Consider the following 20,883-nt stretch of genomic DNA (forward strand, 5'->3'; position numbering starts at 1 on the left):
TTTATCCTCCACTTCCCTTCCACTATCAGGTGGTCTGCAGAGTATGCCTATTAACGTGATCGATCCCTTCTTATGGAATCATGGATTCTGTTTCTATCTTTATATTACTTATGTCCCTTTTCATTTTGCCATTATGTTGTCTCTAATTAGTACAGCTACTCCACCCCCGCCCTCCTCTTCTTTCCCTATCCTTTTTAAATGTCATATCCTGCAATATTTAACTGCCTGTCCTGTTCTTTATGTAGCCATGTTTCAGTTATCCATGCCACATCTGGCTCCTCGCTACGAATTATTGCCTGCAATCCTCCGTTTTGTTTCGGATGCTGTGCACATTGCTGTACAGGCAAATTAATTTGTTTTTAATAATTGTTTCCCTCACTTTATTTTTAACAGTCATTTTGTACTTATGTTCTATATTTGTTCCCTGACCATTTATGTTATCCTTATTCCTTACTTTGGTCTGACCTTTACTCTCATCTCCTATTTCTTTTATCTTCAGACTTATGTTATTTTCACCAGATCCCTCTCCCCATCAATGTGGTTAAAAATAGCAAGAGGCTCTTCTCTATCCCCTGCGATGAAGGCATTCCCCCTTTGAAATCAATTTGAACATTAAACTAAGAAAAATGGCACAGCCAGAACTGTGCGATGCCTCTCTACTGCAGAATCACATGATGATAGTATTGATTACATCAATCAGAAGGTTCCAAATATGTAATCCATAAGTTTTGTGTTGGAATTATGGATGTTGTAATAAAACTATCTTAAAACATTGGAATTCTCTTCAGTTTGGCTGAACTTTGGTTGCATCTTTAATACAAGTTGGTTATCTGTCATTTTGTCCAGCTGAAGTATGATAACATTTTTTTTAAAAGATAGCGGTGACCTTACTTTGGGCATAAACAGGAAATAAGTTTTTAAAAAATAACAATTATAGGGAGATTTGAGCTGGAACAAAATGATAATGTGCATCTTGAGAAAACCTGATAATAATATGTATATCATGTCAGATTCCTCAACTTAAATTAGTCCCCTGTAAGTTTAAAGATTTCAAAATGGACACCATTTAACACCGTGCACCAATCTCCTCATCTACCCATAGAATAATCTGTAAATCAAAATGGTTTCTACATCTATCAGGAGTAAGAAGTGTCAGTACTTTGGGAGAGGAGGGCAGCAAAGGAGAACGTAGGGCAAAATAAATAAGGCTCCGCACCTAGAGAATAATAGGCACATTTTTAAATTTACAAAAATATAGACTTATCAGAGCTGCTATGCGTCCAACTACAACGACAGGGACATTTATCACTGGATATGCAATATATTAACATGCGCCTATTTCGTTTAAGATAACTATAGCTGAGTGAGTCCATTTGACCCATCTATCCAGAATTATCATATCGCAATCCAATTGGTTCTTGAATGAATCCAGAGCTTTTGCCTTCACTACACTATCTGGAAGTCCAATCCATCTATTGACCACTCTGTGTGAAGAAAACACTTTGCCTTTTTACTAATTTGAGCCTGTGTCCACTTGTCCTTTGCACACAGTTTACTTTAATTTTCCCAATTTACCTTTTCCATTTCCCTACCATCGATCTCTATAACATCGTCTCTTGACATCTCCTTTAAAAGTTAAAAAACCCAGGTCTTTTCGATCTCTCCTCATTGCTCCGACTTTTGCTACTTGGTATCAACCTCGTGGCTCTTCTCTGCAACGTCTTCAATGCTTGAATATCTCCTTGTTACCAGAGCATGTTAAGCCGATACTGTCTGCCAGCACAAGTGGATGGAAAAGAACAGGGAGTTCACATAGTGTCCTGGCTAACACCCCTCCCTCATCCAACATTACCTAAAACAGATTGTTTGGTTATTCATTCATTCATTTGCTGTTTGTGGAACTTTGCTGTATGTAAGCTGGTTGCCGTATTTGGCTACAACACTTTTGAAGTGCAATCACTTGTTAAAGAGCAGTTGAAAAGTTATTTGAGGCGTCCCAAGGGCATGGTAAGGTGTTATATAAATGCAGGTTCATTCTTTGTGAAAAGGAACATAATCACAGTGACTGTCATATAAGAGAACAGACATCAACAAAATCAGAGGGGTGGAAGACAAATGTTGAGCTACCGAACTTGATGCTGGGTCAAAGTTGTTGTGAATAGAGTTGCTGAAGAAGATAAAATACTCAATGTACCACCAACTGCAAAGTATGTACATTTTTCTAAAAAAAACTTTGGGACAAGAGTTTCAATGTTGGGATGCAGCATGCATGGCAGAGTCCAGATACTAAAGTGGCTTCATTAGAAAAGATACAGGTATATCTTCTGACAAAGAATGTCACCTATCCAGGTATAGACAACTTTCATGTCGAACTGAAACACATCAAGTTTGATGCCCATCGTCTTGATTGAGCACAATATGCCTATTCAGTTTTGTGCTGAAGACAAATCAATGATTGTCCAGATCCTTTTGCTGGGTCTAGCTAGTTTTCAATTTATCTAGTCAATAATGGTAAGTGAGAGTGACTGAGCGGAAATTGACCAAAAGCAGCCTTGATCAGTCCAATTATACCTCATGGTCCTGTCATGCACAGGCAATTTTTGAGTGCTTCGTTGATTAAACATTTCAAGATTTTTCGCAGCAAAGGTGTGTTATGCTAAGAATTTTAACAGTACAGTTGAGAAGCTTCAAGAGATAAGCAGCTTTAAGTTTAAATTTAGCCAAAGCTTGAAAACGTGCCATATGTTCAAGAAGTGGAAGTAAACCATACAATGCATGGCAAAAGAACCAGAAGGCAGGTGTGGGGAATTTTTTTTTTACGCATCAATTTGTTATGATCTAGAATCCACTGCCTGAAAGGGTTGTGGAAGCAGATTTAAAAGCAACTTTCAAAAGGGAATCGGATATATATTTGAAAAAGAATAATTTGCAGGGCTACGGGGAAAGAGCAGGGGAGTGGGGCTAATTGGATAGCTCTTTCAAAGAGCCGACAGAGGCACAATGGGCCGAATGGTCTCCTTCTGTGCTGTATGATTCTATGAATAACAATAATTAGCCATCATTGAAAACATACGTTATTGTAGCTTTCTCTGATTAGGCTATTGTGGATTTACTGATACCTCAAGAGCGTCCAACTTAAATGGATTATTGTTTGAAGAAGTTTTCCAAACTTAAAAAGGATCTACATCTGAGTTAGCATATTCACCCCGTAGGAATCTTTTTTTTGTGTGTCCTAGACAGACATAAATAATCATGAGATACCTAAACTAGTTGAGGCTGACATCTAAAAGATCGTCAAGTAGAAATGAAGCCAAAGAGGTTCCAAATAGGGAATTCAGGAGAAACTTCTTTACCCAGAGAGTGGTTAGAATGTGGAATGCGCTACCACAAGGAGTAGTTGAGGCAAATAGCATAGATTTAAGGGGAAGCTAGATAAACACATGAGGGAGAAAGGAATAGATGGATATTCTGATACGGTTAGATGAAGAGGGGTGGGAGGAGGCTCGTGTGGAGCATAAATGCCAGAATAGACCAGTTGGGCTGAATGGCCTGTTTCAGTGCTGTAAATTCTATGTAATTCTATATGTAACAAGTCTAAAACTCACCCAATAAATCTGCCCGAGAAACAAATCACACCAGGCAAATCAAGCTAGTCCCATAATGAATTTCTTTGAAGACAGTTGGAATTCGATGCTGGAAATCAAGCAATTTGCTAAACTCCCAATGTAGGAGGGGGTAAATAGCAGCAGCAACTTCCATTTATATAGTACCTTTCACATAATAATGGGAATATCCCAAGGCAAGTCACAGAAGGCATATGGGAAACAGACACTAACCCAAAGGATAGATCAGAAGGGGTGACCAAAAATTTAGTTGAAGAAATGGATTTTGAGGTTTTTTTTTCAGAGAGAGAAGTTTAGGGGCTTAGGAAGGGAATTCCGGAGAGTAGGACCCAGGCAGCTGAAACCTCCACCACCAATTGTGGGGCAAAGGGAGGGTGGATGCACAAGTCAGAGGGACGGAGAGATTGGGGGGAGGGCTTGGAGCTTGAGGAGGTTGTGAGATAGGGTGGAGCAAGGCCATGAAGGGATCTAAAGACAAGGGCAAGGATTTTAAACTTGGTATTGAGGGACATGGGAGCCATTGTAGGTCATTGAGGACAAATGTTACAACATGATGATCCACTGACAGCCAGACACTTGGACAAAAGTACAGGAATATCAGTGATATTTTAGACATAACTAATTTGAACATTCATATGAGGATAGTATAAAATATAAGAACGTAAGAAATAGGAGCAGGAGTAGGCCATTTTAAAAAATTATTCGTTCATGGGATGTGGGCGTCGCTGGCGAGGCCGGCATTTATTGCCCATCCCTAATTGCCCTCGAGAAGGTGGTGGTGAGCCGCCTTCTTGAACCGCTGCAGTCCATGTGGTGCGAGATTTTACAACTGAGTGGCTTGCTAGGCCATTTCAGAGGGCAATTAAGAATCAACCACATTGCTGTGGGTCTGGAGTCACATATAGGCCAGACCGGGTAAGGACGGCAGGTTTCCTTCCCTGAAGGACATTAGTGAACCAGATGGGTTTTTACGATAATCTGGTAGTTTCATGGCCACCATTACTGATACTAGTATTTTAATTCCAGATTTTTATTTAATTAATTGAATTTAAATTCGCCAGCTGATTTGAACTCATGACTCCGGATTTTAGTCCAGGCCTCTGGATTACTAGTCCAGTAACATGACCACTTTGCTACCGTACCCTATATGGTCCCTCGAGCCTGCTCCGCCACTCAAAAGATCATGGTTGATCTTCGACCTCAACTCCACTTTCCCGCCCGTATCATTTGTTTACAGTAAGGCTATTTTTCTTAAAATTAAGAAGCATGAACTGATTTCTAGTAAAACAGGGAGACAATTGAATTGATGAAATTGTAGCCCAGAGTTCCTATAATGCTGAAAACAAATAAGAGTCGGCCAAGAATAATTGCTTGGCTCTATTAGCTGAAGATTCAGCACAGCAATGTTTATCACATGTACATGTCAGTTTGGCTCAATCTCTCACCTTTGAGTTAGAAAGTCGTATCTTATTGCTGTTTGTGGCACCTTGCTGAGCTTAAATAGCCATGTTTGCCTACAAAACAACAATGGCGATACTTCATGAATAATTCATTGGCTGCATAGTGCTTTGGGATGTCCTGAGGATGTGAAATGCATAAAATAAATGTAAGTTTGTTCATTCTTACAATGTACTTGAATGTCCCTAGAAGATAACCTAAATTTAATCTGCCTTGGGCTAGAGGAGATGTTAAAATACACAAAAGTAAACATGAATTGGAAGTTCTACGTTAATCACAATTATTTTTAAAGCCTTGTACTGTAGGCTTGCTACTTCCTTGATGTGACATCCTAAATATTAATCTCCATCATTGCAATGTTGTTATGCCCTTTAATCTGCCGTTTAGCACTGTTAAGTAAAGAGTACCGTATACAGGCGGTACATCAAGTACGAACTAACAGCTTTGTTTATGGTGATTTTTAACACTGAACATGTTAAGTTTTTTTTATTTTTATATACATATCGGTAGGAACCAAGGTTTTAATTTAATTTCTGGGTTTCTGAGGAGGTTCATAATTCACAAGAATTTTCTTCTTATTTTATATCAACTGAATTAAAGCTTTAGAACACACTTCCACTTGTCCAGTTAGGCGACAAAGAATAGGCCCCTCTTTTGTATTCAGGAGTCGTGTGTGAACTGACTAGAACAAGAGGATGAGTCCTTCAAAATTTAAATATCCGCATTCAATTCCTTGGTGCCGCACACAAAGAAGTTAGATTTTTTCTTAATTTTTTTATTCAATGTGAGTGAAAAGAGCTTGGATCTTGCAGGACTTTTCTTTGTTGTTAGGACAATGCAGTTTTCCATCATTTATTTCAAGTTAAGTGAGGGGAATTTCACAAGCCATTTAAATATGTTTAACATAATGCAATGTGCGTGTGTGGGGAGGGCAGCTGGGAAAGGTGGACAAAGGTCTTGAAATATAATTAAAAATTGATACTCGACAAGTCTGAGTTTTTAAAAAACATTCCCCTTTCAGTAGTGTGAGAATGCTCCATTGTCACCAGTTGTCTTCCGTCCCCGCCACAAACTCCATTCCCTACCCACTGATTCCATCCCTCTCCCTGGCTGAACCAGACTGTTCACACAACCTTGGCATCCTATTTGACCAAGCTTGTTTTCAAATCTCTCCATGGCCTCGTCACTCCCTCTTTCCTTAACCTCCTCCAGCCCTACAACGTTCCGAGATCTCTGCGCTCCTCCAATTCTGGCCTCTTGCGCATCCCCGATTTTCTTCGCTGCACCATTGGCGGCTGTGCCTTCAGCTGCCTAGGCCATAAGCTCTGGATTTCCCTCCCTAAATCTCTCCGCCTCACTACCTCCTTTAAGATATTCCTTAAAACCTACCTCTTTGACCAAGCTTTTGGTCACCTGTCCTAATATCTCCATACGTGGCTCAGTCAAATTTTGTTTGATACACTCCTGTGAAGCGCCTTGGAACATTTTACTACGTTAAAGGTGCTAATTAAATACAAGTTGTTGCTGTTGAGAGCTGATCAGTTAAAATCTCAGAATGTAATGTTGATTCCTGAGGTAGCATCACTGAATTTTGGAGTAGGGACGGAGGCCATTCAGCTCATTGTGCTCATGCTGATTCTGAAAGAGCTATGCACTTGTCCCTTTCCCTTGCACTTTCGCCATACTCAATTCACTGACATTTGAAAGCATAATCTTGACATAATGCAAACTATTTTCAAATGATCTCTATGTAATCCTTTGGGATCATTGCAGAAATAATTTTGCCTTGAGAGCTAGACTCTCTGACATCCACTTGCAATACTGGATTAAATAGCATCGGTATTCAAATACATTACAATGTCAAAAAAATCCATGAGACAGATCTGGTACTGTGACAGAAAGGTCGATAGCAGATCAATACATCAAACAGGATGTCTTGCCTCACTTGTTTGATGCAGAAGCAAGTTGAGTGGTTTAAGGTTGACTGATCAGGCAGAAAAAGAATTTTAAAAAGCAGTTAGAAACATCAATGATGCTCAATGGTCTGGTACACACAGTCAAGGGTTCCATGGGTTTTAGTCTTTGCGCAAGGAAATATTGCAAACTCGCTTAAGAACTGTGGAAACTATGGCGGTACATTAGCAACAAAGTGTGTGAATACGGTTGCAGCTACTTATCTACATTCTACAGCAGAGTCCGAACAAAATGGTCAACCGCAGCCATTTATCCATTGGTGTCCATACTACTTCCTTCATGTTATAATGGCCTGGTGTAGCACAAAGCCATACAAACTGATACGCAGTGACGATCAGGTCTGTATCAAGTATATGTGACAATTCTCTCCAATTAGTTCCTTCATTCTAGTTGCACCAGCAACTCTTGGATGCAAGAGATGACAAACTAAAGGTACGTTGTTTACAGAAAATTTATTAGTAATTCCATTTTTTGCCAAATATACAGCTATGTGATTTATCTAAATATCTTTTCATCATATTAAATTACAAAAGTAAGCAATCTTTTATCAGTTAGTACTTTTGATTCCTCTGTAAAACAAGTAGCACCCATTACATATCAGCAATTACCCCTGCATTCCATATGTAGCAAAACAAGTTATGCATATAATTCATCACAATCAAAACAAAGATAACGACTCATTATATATTAGAAGATAGATTAGTCAGACTATACTGAGATACATTATGTATGATTGATTATAAATAACCACAGTATATGAATGTGCATTTGCTGCTTTTCTGATACTTTCATTCTAATTCCAGCATAATTTCCCATAATACTAAAGTGTCTGTGTGCACGCTCATTAATCAAAGGGGCAGTATTCCCACTTGTTGGCCCATCTAGGCTGCAGTTAAAATTATATTATCTAAAATTGAGAGAACACATTTCCAAAATGCTCCTGTTAAAAGCAAGTCATAGTTTATCCAAGGTTTCAGCCAGAATACCAGCACTTTTCTAAATGAACTGTAAATTAATGTGACTGATGAATTTTGCATGAACTTGTACAAAACTTTGTGTGCAATGTTTTTAAAATAGTTTGAAACTTATGCAAAAGCTGATCCAAGGAACAAGGAATGATGAGTAGATTGTTCTGTATTCAAATTTAATGCCCAGTCTCAATAGGCCAACATTAAAAAGGATGCTGACTCACTGTAAAAAAAAATTAAGAAAATTATGTTCACTTCATGTGGCAATAAATTCCTTACTTAATTGGGACTGCAGGGGAGAAATGAAGTGTCTCACAACTTGGCTCCTAATCCCACCAAGACTGCACACTGAATGCGGGACTCGGTGCTAATTTGAATCAAAGCAATTTAAATTACCAACCTCGTTTCACAGTTCGCTCTCTTGTACACTGCAGCAAGCTTCCATTTGCAAGAAGTCAAGCTGAAATTAGACTGAGGTCTGGTACATGCACCCTTCTTTATTTGATGCCATGCTTCACCACAAACAACAAGTGTGTGCTGGTGCACGAAGAAGCAAGCCATCTTCACCTCAGTTCTCTCTTTCAGTACAATGAAAAGTGAAAGCAGTTTCAAGCAGTGTAAAACCTGCCACTGTTTTAAAAAAAGGCAAGTTTCTATTCGGTATTGATTTGCAAAACCAAAAGAAGAAGTATTCTGTACCATTTACAGTAAAATCTGTATCGAACGGTGACTAATTTAATCAAAATTAAGTCTGTGAAAATGTGGCTTATTGGCAGTTTCAGGTTAGTTTCATCAATGTAAAAGGCAAGAAATTTTAAGGTACTTTAATGTTGAAACAGAGCAATACTTCAATTAAAGAATTCTGTAATTTAGCCAGTCAAAATATGCCATATAAGCTATATTTTACATATACACACCCTGAATTAAAGGTATTTTTCACCTTTCTATACAGAGCATTTTTAAAAGATCAAATTTACATACCAGCATATATTATCCTTTTTACAAAACAAATATATTTCATAATTGTCATTTCTCAAGAGTTCTGCAGCTTGAAGGAATACTGAATAATCCCATTATTGTTCTCTATAATTTTTTTTTAAACTGTGAGACAAATGTCACCAAGAGAAAGCCTCACAGACCACAAGGAGGCTGAGTCTGTGAAAGCACAAGTTTACACTTGGTACTGTGGTGTAAAACTTTTCTGCGGTTTCATCAATTGAATGTATGTACACGAGTCATTACGTCAAATGCAGAATTTATGGTACAGTAGAAGCCCACTGATAGGCATGTTGTGAACACAACTGCTCAAATACCAACTTATTCCAATGCATTTCGCAGCAGTTGCAAAAGGGGAACAGTTTGATAAATGGATGCTTTGCTCACCACAGAAGAGTTCCCATCAAGAGGATTCTACTGTATTCCCCCATGCTTTTGACCTGGGGACAAAAAGGCAGTTCAATGGACTCACAGATGCCAACAAGTTTATTAAGTGAAAGAATACCCAAATGTTTTCAAGTACGCTTGCTAGAACTGTAATCAAATCCTAACGCGGTGCCACAAAATAGTATTCGATTTAACAATCTGCAGTAATGTTTTTGAAAGAGTTAAGGACTAATATGGGTTACATAACCTTCATTCATGTAAAATACATATTCCACATCCAGCAGAGAAGCAAAATTCCAGCAGTTGTTTGGTGGAATGACTTGTGACGGAACTTTATAAAAATAATTTAGAGGTTGCATTGTATACATGGTTACACCAAAATATATAGCACAAACTGTAAGGGCTGAAAACACACAAAGTATCTAATCCAAGTTAGTGACTGTGACTGTTTACTGGCACTTGAATGCACATTTCCTATGTTACCTAAACTTGCATTGAACAGTGTGACCTCGAACAGTACAACACAAAGAATTACAGTGATATTACTTGTATAATAGACCTCTTATGAGATGATAAAAAGCAAGATTTGAAATAGTCAACTGAATGCAATATATTCCAAAAGATGAAACAGTAAAACAGAATGTCTAATTCCACCAGCTGACACTGGCTAAGTCAACCATCTCCTCAGTAATGTTAACACACACAGCTGTAAATTCACTGGGAACCAAGATTGAATTTTGAATGATTCTAAATGGAACTCTCAAACTTTTAGGTTATACAGTAAGTCGTGGCCATCGCAGTATCAAATTTAAAAACCATGAGGCAATTGAATTAGTGAATTTAATCTCCTTTTAAATAAAAGCAAAAAGGTATTTTAAAACGGTTTAAAAAAATTGCCCCGGCCTATATCACATTCCCCCAAAGAATCTATTCACAGAGGTGACGTCTCCATAACTCACCAAGCCCTGGTCGAGCTTACAGCAAAAGGTCCGACTCCCGACTGCACCATGGTAAACAGATTGGTTAGGATTGTACAAATAGGGGGAGAAATTAATATAAAATTGGTAGAGGAACAGGTGAAATTAAGTGAAGCAGACAAGAAACAAAAAGTAATATGCAAACTAAAGCTTGCTGATATTCTCAATGTCAATGGTTATTTAGTGGCGTCATTTCTTAGACTACAACTGATTAGGTTAAAGACTAATTGAAATGATGCTCTGCTTAAAAAAAACCCAAGCCATTCCCATTCCTCCCATTAGGATGCTCAGAGGAGGATATTGCTCTGTCACAAGTGCCTTATTCTGATACCGGGTAGAAAATACACAAGTCCAAATCATCAACAATCTTCAAAGACCAAAATAGGCAAACGATCAATCATTTTTTGAAGTCTGCGTGAATTGTCAGTAGTACTGAGGGATATAACATATAGCAGGTCTATGAGGAATGTACAGCTGCATAATGTAAACCTCTCTTAACAAACATACAAAAAAGCATAGTTTACAATTAAAAAATATTTCAGAAATAATTTTTTTTCCCGAAAAAGCACACATTATTTGGTAAATACATTTAAAGACTAACTTAATCTTCACATGCATTATTCACTTGTACTACATATTACTGCTCTGCCACACCTCATGTCACAAAATTCGCCTCCCGAACCCTGGCTAAATAAGTGAGAGCGATGGCTGTGGAAGTCATTTAAAAAGCAGTCAAAATATCTAAAGTACATAGATCTGTGCAAATGTAAACGGTAAATGAAAGGGACCCAATATTCTGAAATCTAGTGCATTTTTAAGAACTGCAAAGGACGCTTGCTTTTTAGTGCTTGCATGTTATTTTCAAATACACATCTTGACTAACGCCATGAATTTGGCCATTTTTTGATATGGTAAAAATTTGTCGTAAAGTTCTCATCATACAAATGTAAATAATGAAAACAAAGCCAGCTACACAACTAGTAAGGATGAGGGCTATCTTACTGGAGTCACAAGTCAGTTATGGGGACATAAACATACTATGCAAGTGCAGTTGCTTGTTCACTTAATATTCTAATAGTGAAGTCTAAGAGACCATCAGTTGTTGATCTGAGAAGTTAGTGTTCACACGTACTGAATGTTCTTCGACACATGGTCCAACACAACAATGGTTCCTAGCTTGCCAGTTTTATAAAGAGAAACCCAAACACACAGCAGCCCAGAGGATAATGAGAGGAAATCAAATAAATAACTTGTTAAACTGGGTGTTCAAGAGTTAACTTTGGAAGTTATTCACAGGATATATCACTTCTCATAGATGAGAAAAAGAGACATGTGAACAGATCAAAGTGTGCCCATTTTGAAAGGAACCCAGTGTTGGAAGGGAAGAAACTTAAAACTTAGATTAAATGAAATGTTCTACTTGATTTTAAAGGTGCAAGTCAGACTCCAAAGACAGGTAGACGGATAGACTGCACCACAAAGTATTTTGTCTTCTCCTCTCTCATCTCAGCTTCTGCAGAATCCAGTGGACTTAAAAATTGATGGGAAAAAAAGGTTTTAAAAAAAATGTGCTCTCTCCTGCAGAAAACCTTAGCCAGTAGGGATCCAGGTGACTCAATGGTGATATTATGCATTAGCTTTCATTACATTCAGAAATTAACAAGCCATTGCAAGACTGAAATTCTCCAGGGATTCTAGCCGAATGCGTCAGAACAAAGAAGACAACCGACAATTTCTATTATACATAGACAGGACCAAACATTTTATATGAATTGCGGTAATTCAACTGTAAAAAAGGCTAATAAAATACGCATCTTCAGAAAAGTGGCAGCAACATCCCCAAAACAATCTTAAGTCTGACTAACCTGGTCTTCACTGAAGATAGAATTAGTCCATAGGCACAAGTTCCATGCCTAGGATTGGCAGGCAGTTGGTTACATATCTGAATAACCAATTACCATCATTGAAGTCTGTGGGTTCGTTACAAACAGTGGGAGCTCATAAATTTCCTTGTCAGTAGTTGCTAGGCTTGAGCTGCCCTCTGTAGGTTTTTGGAACTGTTTCAGCGGTCGTCAATGATGAGTTGGTAAATTTTCCTGAGCTATTATAAACATCAAATCAATCACCAGAAGTACTGTACAATGAAAAGCACATACAATACACCTGGAATCACATTATAAACACAAAATGATGCATCAGAACTTGTGCAGAAATCAATTTTAAACAAATATCATTGCTCCTCATTTATTTCCTTGCTCCCAACAACCACCCCCCCCACCCCACCCAAAAAAAAATTAAAAATTAATCATCCAGTATATTTCTTAACACACTGATTAAATGTTTCAGCCCATAAATGTACCCCTCGTCTTTTGTGCTGCTAGGGAACACATGTGCAAAGTCTATCATTCTTACATCAACCTCTGGAGGCTCCTGAAGCGTGCTGGATGAATGTATCAAATCCTTCTCCAATTGCTTTATTTCATTGCCATTTGGCTGTCCAGGTGAAATGAGAGTTAAGCATTTGCATATGCTGTGGTCTTGCTCTGCATTCTTCAGCTGTAGTGGGACCACGCTTTGATGTGCCCTAAAACACCCCTTTCTGTGAAGCGCGTACATATTGGAGAGGCTTTGACCAACTGAGGCCTCCACCATTCCATTCTCGCTGGAGCTCATTACGTGTACGTTATTGTTGTATTCTACTACTTCTCCAGTTCGCCTTATTCCCTTTGGTGCTGCTGGTTTGTGGGGTGCATCTCCGTCACCTGTCGCTGTCAGCTGAGGCGACCCCTCATAAACAAATAGTAAGGAGCTTGCATAGAAACAGAGCTTATTTTGCCTCTCAAACCACTGTAGTATCTTTTCAATCTCTCGAATACTTGCAGCAACAGCATCCTTCCTCAAACAGCTTCCATCGTGGAAGAATCTAGACAGACCTGCAAAAAGATTGGCAAAATATAATCCTAGTGAGAAGAGCAATTAATATCCACATCAGTACCTGCTTTTAAAAAAGCAGGAACAGAGGAGATTTGTTTCTTTACTGAATGGCCTTGCTCACGTTGTGACAATGATGCAAACAGCAGAACAAATAGGTCACGCCACATATCGTAGATAAGGTGGGTAAACCAACTGAAAGAAAAAAAGACTTGCATTTATATAGCGCCTTTCACAACCTCAAAAATTCCCCAAGGCGCTTTACAGCCAATGAAGTACCTTTGAAGTGTAGTCACAGTTGTAATCTGGGAAACGCGGCAGCCAATTTGCGCACGGCAAGGTCCCACAAACAGCATTGCGATAATGACTAGATCACCTGATTTTTTAGCAATGCTGGTTGAGGGATAAATGTTGGTCAGGACACCGTGGCGAACTCCCCTGCTCTTCTTCAAAATAGTGCCATGGAATCTTTTACGTCCGCCTGAGACGGCAGGAACGGCCTCGGTTTATCGCTTCAACCCAAAGACGGCACACCTCTGATGGTGCAGCACCCCCTCGGTACTGCACTGGGACTCAAACCCACAACCTTCTGGTTCAGAGGCGAGAGTGCTACCCACTAAGCCACAGCTGACACCAACACGAACAACTATCCCTTTCAGAAACTTTGGCTAGAACTAGATTGCCATAAGTTACTGCTGAAGCTCTACAGAGATACATCCCCGCTTTCCTACTCTTTAAAAACTTCTTTTAAACTGGATTGTAATATTAGATTCCTATCTTGGAGCTTTTGCTCAATTAGTTGGAAGAGGTGGTAAGGGCCAGCAAGCATCTATGGAAACATATCCACCCAGATTCAGTGACATCAGGAGGGACGGGGAGATAATTGACAAAAAACACATTTACTAACTTAAGAGAAAATAAATACCTGTGACTTTTGCTAAGAGTCAAATTTTAAGTCTCTGACCAGGAGCAGGGAAGGAAATCAGAGAAAACAGCCAAATACGAGGCCCAGAATTGAGCTTTATAATTTGACAGACATGTCCAATGAACAAAGTCTTGCTCCAATTTTCTGCCCTTCTCTCCTGAAGGGGCTGATTCATGCTGGGGTACAGCTTCATAGACATTTGATCACCCTCCAGCACTTTCCCCAAATGACTGGTCTTCATACGTGAACCTAGACTGCAAATGGTGGCCACCAGGTCAAAATACCAAAAGGGCTCCTGGTGCCAATGGAACTGCACCCAACAAAAGACCACCCTGCAGAAAGATGAGGAGAAAAACAGGGGAACAAAATAGGTACTACACTAGGAGAATAAATTCATACAACTTTTGTGAGCAGTGCAATTATATGTCATTGACTGGAGAGGAGGGAAAACAGCCAAGGGACATAAGCTCAGGAATTTTCAAACTCTTTTGCTTAGAGGAAATTCTACAAATATTAACATACAGACATTAGAACAGTATGTCAGGTACCCAAAGTAAAATAGTCCTATTGTTGCAGATAACAGGTTTTATTAGTATACAGCAACAGAAGGAACATCCTAGTAAGCAAATAAATATATAAATCTGATTATAATTGGACTAAAATTAATCAACTTCACACTCAGGGGGCCTCAGTTTAAAAACCTACGACATAGCTCAATATTTAGGTTAATCACGGGAGGGTTATGTGCAGAGTTGATAGAAAAAAAAATAACATTTTCATTGAGGTACCCATGAAGATTGTGCCACCTCACGAGTAGTCTCCTGATGTGCTCCTGCCTGATGCTGTTTGGGAAGACCAATTGCTGCTGCACACTTTGGGCGGGAAGCCCTGATGTGTACGGTCCCAGTGCGCAATAGGACATAGGAGCTGGAACTGAGAGAAGGAGTGGGTAGTGAAGAAGAGTGTGGGCGAGAACAAAGGGTGCCAACACAGCAGAGGAGAGAGTGCTACCACTGAGGAACAGCTGACACCTGCTGATACTACCTAGGCTTCTGAAGAATGGGCACCTGGGCAGTGTAACTACATAGGGCACAAGGCACCATACTAGTGTTCCCAATCAAGAGAATGACCAAGAGTTTCCCAGAATCGGCACTTCCTCCCCTGGGGTACTGCTTCCAGCAGCCCGAGAGATCAGTGGTTTAAATTTCCCGTCGCAGTGCGCCCCCTCCTCGCTGTGTGACATCGCCGGCTGCTGTGGAGAAACCTCCAGCTCGATGACGTCACCCGTAGAGAGCCGCGATCGTGTGACGTGCAATCAGGAGGAGGCTTGAGAGTTGAGAATCGGGAGGTTTTGGGAATCCAGGGGGCGGGGGGTCCCTGCAGTCTGGGAGATGGAGACTGGGCAATTGGGTCTCTGCGTCTCTGGGAGAGGGGAGACTGGGAATGGGGGATTAAGGGTTGGGGAGAGAAGGGGCTAGGTTGGGGGATTGGAGCTCAAGCGGGTGGGGGGGGTGGAGGGGAAATGGGGTGGGGACCAGCATTTCTCACAGAGCCAGGAGCAGCAGCAGCAAGGTGGTGAGTGGGAGCAGCACAGAGAGGATTATTTCCACTGGTGGGCAAATGGGGATCTAGGGAATGGAAACCAAGGATTCTCACTGAAAAAACCAGGGGGAAGGGAGGAGGAAAGTTCGCGAACTGAGGACTATTGGACAGTGGAATACTTCACCACGTGTGAATATTGAGGTAGCAACTAAAATTTCATTTCAAAGGGAATGGGATATATATTTAAAGAACAGGAATGTGAAAAAAAATCTTTGGTGGGCTGGGGGAGGGGGGAAATGGAGTACAGGAGAGAGCACCAGAACCAGGGGCCGAATGGCCACCTCCTGTGCTGTAATTTCTATAATTCTATGAAAACTTTCCTTTATTGAGTCCGAGCTCAGGGAGTGGTTTAGAAATGTTGGTGTTGAGTTGAGTTTAGGTCGATGTGCCCTGTGAGAATTGCCCCAAACACTGAGCCCACTGTCCTTTGTGCGATCTCTCGGTTTGGTTCAGCCTGGTCTGTACCGACTGGTTTTGACGTGTGATGTTCAAGTACAGATCAGCTCTGACTCAGGTTCCCAGTTCAGTATGGTCACCGTCACATGGAACCGGAGTCCAAGGAGGCAGGGAGAGAGATGAGGCCGGTTAAAAGTGGCATCCACTGGGGAGCCTGACCGCACCTTGTGCAGTGCAGAGGGATTCTGGCCATGGTTTCAGGGTGAATATCAGTGGGTTATAGGATTACTACTGGTTACAGGTAGGATATTGTGGCATTACACCTATTATTACCAGTTACATTTGACTATCAGTGAGTTATTGTATTACTGTTGGTTACGAGGGGAATCTGAGTGTTACCACTTTACTATTAGTTATCTGTGCAATTTCAGTGAGTTACCATTAGTTACTGGTGGAATCAAGGTTCCTCCCACCTCTGGTTTCCCCTCTGTGAATCACTCCCCTACCTTCAGATTCCCCTGCTCACAGGAGGCTTCCTGATTCTTGGAACTTCTCGCACAACAGCTGCTGGCTCGAAACCAAGAGCAAAAATACTCAACTACAGGGGACCCAACCTTTATAAGGTAAATGCAATAACATTTGTAGAAGTCATGTGATCACATGACACTCGATCCGATGTCATGTGATCAGGCATGTTCAGATGGCATGTGGTCAGAATGTCACCTGATCAAACCTCCAGGTATGCCTCCAACCAGAGTTGGCAACCCTCCTCCCTTATACCTCAGCAAGCTTCAGTTCATTTTAGGAGACTGGACAAAGGAGAGAAAATGATTAAAATTAACATTTTCACAACTACTCTCACACATCAGTATCAGTATAGGAAAAATGTGATGAAATATGCTGCCAGCTGTTTAGGACTTGCATACCCTCCCGTCAGTACTAACAAGTAAATGTTTCCAGGTTGCCACTCAACATGCAACGTATTAGTAAAACTTTGCTCACAGTACAGTTCACAGCCAGATGTTTCACAGTCTAAACAGTCAGCCTTTATTACCATCCTCATTATCAGTCTCACTTTGAATCAAGTTGTAAAGAGCATTTGCCAATGACTGTTAAAGCTGCATGCAAAAATTTACTACGAGAATGATATTAAATTCACTGCCTGTGTATATTCAATTGTTCCATTTCACCACTCCGCACAGTTCAACACTCGTGTTTACAGAATACAGAATATATTCTTAATACTTGATTTCCAGAACGAAAGGTGTCAATTTCTGTAATTATCAAACTGAAGTTACCAACTGCATAGAAAATTTCCTAAAAACATTCAAATTGCTGAATTATCTAACTGCAAAAGCTCGTACACTCACCCGGGGTACAATGCCTCCTCTTCAGGAATGCGCATCTCATTATACCAATCCACAGGGGCACCTGTCCGCGTACAGGGTTTTTACTTCAGTTCAATAAGGAAGATGATAGTCTAATGGTTTCAGTTTCCCTGCATCTGTTTATTGGTCATTAACTTCAGTAAATTTGTCTTGTGGTTCATTGAGTGCCATTTGAAATCATAAACAATTGTGAGCCAGTTAAAAGACACGCCTTTAGTGTGCTTTATAACTGGTGGTTTAATAAGAGAGTTTTATTAACACTGGCGCAGTTAGATGTCAACAGACTTCCATAGCGACAAGTACTCTGTATCCTCATCATGTCCATTAAATTACTCTAGATTTATGTGTAATCGACTTCAGTCACTGAAGCGGCTTTTGGTGTTCTATCACTGAAGAAGGTGAGAACAATCACGAAACAAGAGAGATCATATTAGGCCCAAAGGCACATTTAGAGGCTTAACAGAGGCCTTCATTCATAAAAATGGAATACTAGATTCAAAGAGCAGCCCTCTACAGGTAAATAAAATGCGGAAAAGGTTGTCACGTATTTTGTATTGCAGTTGGCGTAAGACCCTATTTTTTTTCATTCACAGGCTGCAGGTAATACTGGCAAGGCTGCGTTTAATATCCATCCCTTGTTGCCCTGAGAGGATGCAGGGGGCTACTTTAGAAAGCATTTTAGAGTTAACCATAGTGTGGGATTGGAGTCAAATGTAGGGTGAAAAGTTCACTATAGGATATTAGTGTACCTGTTGTTTTTTTTTAATAAGATCCGAGAGGTGAGCACAGCTTAAAAGGAGCCCCCAAGAGCGAGGGGAGCGGAGGGAGGGAGCGCCGGCGAGGGGAGCGCAGGGCGGGAGCGCCGGCGAGGGGAGCGCAGGGCGTGTTCACTCTTTCTCTGTCACTCCCACAGGCAGAAATTTAAGAGTGACGTCACTGGAGAGCAGGTAGGTGAATGGTTGGTGAGCAGTACTGTTTTTTTTCACTGTTTAATTGCTCTCTAACTTAGGGCAAGGGATTAAATTAAGAGCTGAGAAAATATACCTATTAGTTTATTAAATTAATAACAATCTATATTAACTAATTAATCAAACTAAAAATAATTGATTGAATAAAAACCAAATTAATTAATTAAATAAAAATGCTCGATAGGGATGGCAAGGCAGGTGGTGTGTCATAACTGCAGCATGTGGGAGTTTGTGGAGAGCAGCGTGATCACAGACAACCACATCTGCAGTAAGTGTCTGCAACTCAAGGAACCTCGGCTCAGAGTTGTTGAGCTGGAGTCCGAACTGCAGACTTTGCGATGCATCAGGGAAGGGGAAGACTTATCTGGACACTATGACCCAGGAGGCAGTCACACCTCTTAGGTTAGGTAGTAGTTTAGATTTGTTCTGTGATCAGGTACAGGATGATGTGACTGCAAGTCAGGCAAGTATGGGGACCCAAGATGCAGTGATGGAGGAGCCTCAGCCCTTGACCTTGTCCAACGGGTACGAGGTACTTGCTACCTGTGCGGATAGGAACAAAGTCTGCAGGGAGGATGGGCAAACTGACCACAGCATTGTGGTACAGGAAGCCATTCAAGTGTGGGGAGTAAAAAGGAATGTGATAGTGTTAGTGTATAGTACAGTCAGGGGGATGGACACTGTTCTCTGCAGCCACTATCGGGTGTCCTGAAGGCTGTGTTGCCTGCCCAGTGCCAGGGTTAAGGACGTCTCCTCGCGGCTTGAAAACAACTTGGAGCATGATGGGGAGGATCCAGTTGTCGTGGTCCACGTAGTAACCAACGACATAGGTAAAACTAGGAATGAGGTGCTGCTGAGGGAGTTTGAGGAACTAGGGTCTAAATTAAGAACCTCAAAGGTAATAATCTCTGGATTACTACCTGAGCAACGTGCAAACTGGCATAGAGATAAACAAATCAGAGAGTTAAATGTGCGGCTCAAAGAGTGGTGTGGGATACAGGTTTTGATTCATTAGGCATTGGCACCAGTACTGGGGAAAGAGGGAGCTGTTCCGTTGAGATGGGCTCCACTTAAATTGGGCTGGGACCAGCATCCTGGCGAATCGAATAACCAGGGCTGTAGATAGGACTTTAATCTAAAAAAAAAGGGGGGGGGGGAGGAGTGGGGTCAGGTGAGGGGAAATTTAGAAATCTAATGAGAAAAGTCAAGGCAACAGTGTAATGATTTGGGTAAAGATAAGCAGAGTGTGGCAGGGAGGGACAGAGGATTTACCAATAATGGTGCATCAGCAAATAAGGTCAAAGCAGGAAAAAAATGGTAAAAAGTTAAAACTAAAGGCTCTTTATCTGAATGCACGGATCATTCGTAACACGATTGATGAATTAATTGCACAAATAGGGATAAATGTTATTTTTATTATTCGTTCATGGGATGTGGGCGTCGCTGGCGAGGCCGGCATTTATAGCCATTTCAGAGACATGAATGCAATGTGACCAAGGTTGGGAACTAAATATTCCAGGGTACATGACATTTAGAAAAGACAGGCAGAATGGAAAAGGAGGGGGTGTAGCCTTAATAATAAAGGATGACATAAGGACAGCAATGAGAAAGGATCTTGGCTCGGAAGATCAGGAAGTAGTATCAGTATGGGTGGAAATAAGAAATAACAAGGGGCAGAAAACACTGGTGGGAGTAATTTATAGGCCCCCTAATAGTAGCTACACCGTCGGACAGATTTTTAATCATGAAATAATAGGAGCTTGTAACAAAGGTAATGCAGTAATTGTGGGGGACTTTAATCTTCATGTAGACTGAGGAAATCAAATTGGCAAAGGTAGTCTAGAGGATGAGTTAATGGAATGCATTCGAGACTGTTTCTTAGAACAATACGTAATGAAACCAACCAGGGAACAGGCTATTTTAGATGGAGTCTTGTATAATGAGATAGGGTTGATTAGTAATCTCACAATAAAGGATCCTCTGGGGAAGAGTGATCATAATATGACAGAATTTCACCTTGAGATTGAGAGTGACGTATTAAGTCAGAAACTAGAGTCTTCAACTTAAATAAAGCCAATTATATAGGTCTGAGGGGCGAGTTGGCTAAGGTAGATTGGGAAATTAGATTAAAGGGTATGACGGTTGATAAACAATGGCAAACATTTAAAGAAGTATTTCAATATTCTCAACAAATACACATTCCATTGAAGAATAAAAACTCTACTGGAAAAGTGATCCCCCCGTGGCTAACTGAAGAAGTTAAGGAGAGTATTAGATTGAAAGAAGAGGC

At 40.5% G+C, this 20,883-nt stretch overlaps 1 protein-coding gene across 2 annotated transcripts in view; it reads right to left on the reverse strand.

Annotated features, from left to right (window-relative positions):
* Window positions 1–7,492: 7,492 nt before the first annotated feature.
* Window positions 7,493–20,883, reverse strand: part of ipmkb (inositol polyphosphate multikinase b) — a 95,325-nt gene continuing 81,934 nt past the window's right edge. Inside the window, exons 6-7 of one of the 2 annotated variants that reach the window (XR_010966735.1) lie at window positions 12,249–13,316; window positions 7,493–8,246 (exon numbers count right to left, since the gene is read on the reverse strand). Coding sequence is in view for 1 of the 2 variants with exons in the window: in XM_068002576.1 (XP_067858677.1) it covers window positions 12,685–13,316 (632 nt within the window). In the remaining variant the exon portion in view is untranslated. Of the gene's footprint in view, window positions 13,317–20,883 lie in introns of both variants that reach the window. The other variant, XM_068002576.1, reaches the window with a different exon arrangement.

The sequence above is a fragment of the Heptranchias perlo genome, chromosome 21 (genome assembly GCF_035084215.1).
Source record: "Heptranchias perlo isolate sHepPer1 chromosome 21, sHepPer1.hap1, whole genome shotgun sequence".
NCBI classification, from domain to species: Eukaryota; Metazoa; Chordata; class Chondrichthyes; order Hexanchiformes; family Hexanchidae; genus Heptranchias; species Heptranchias perlo.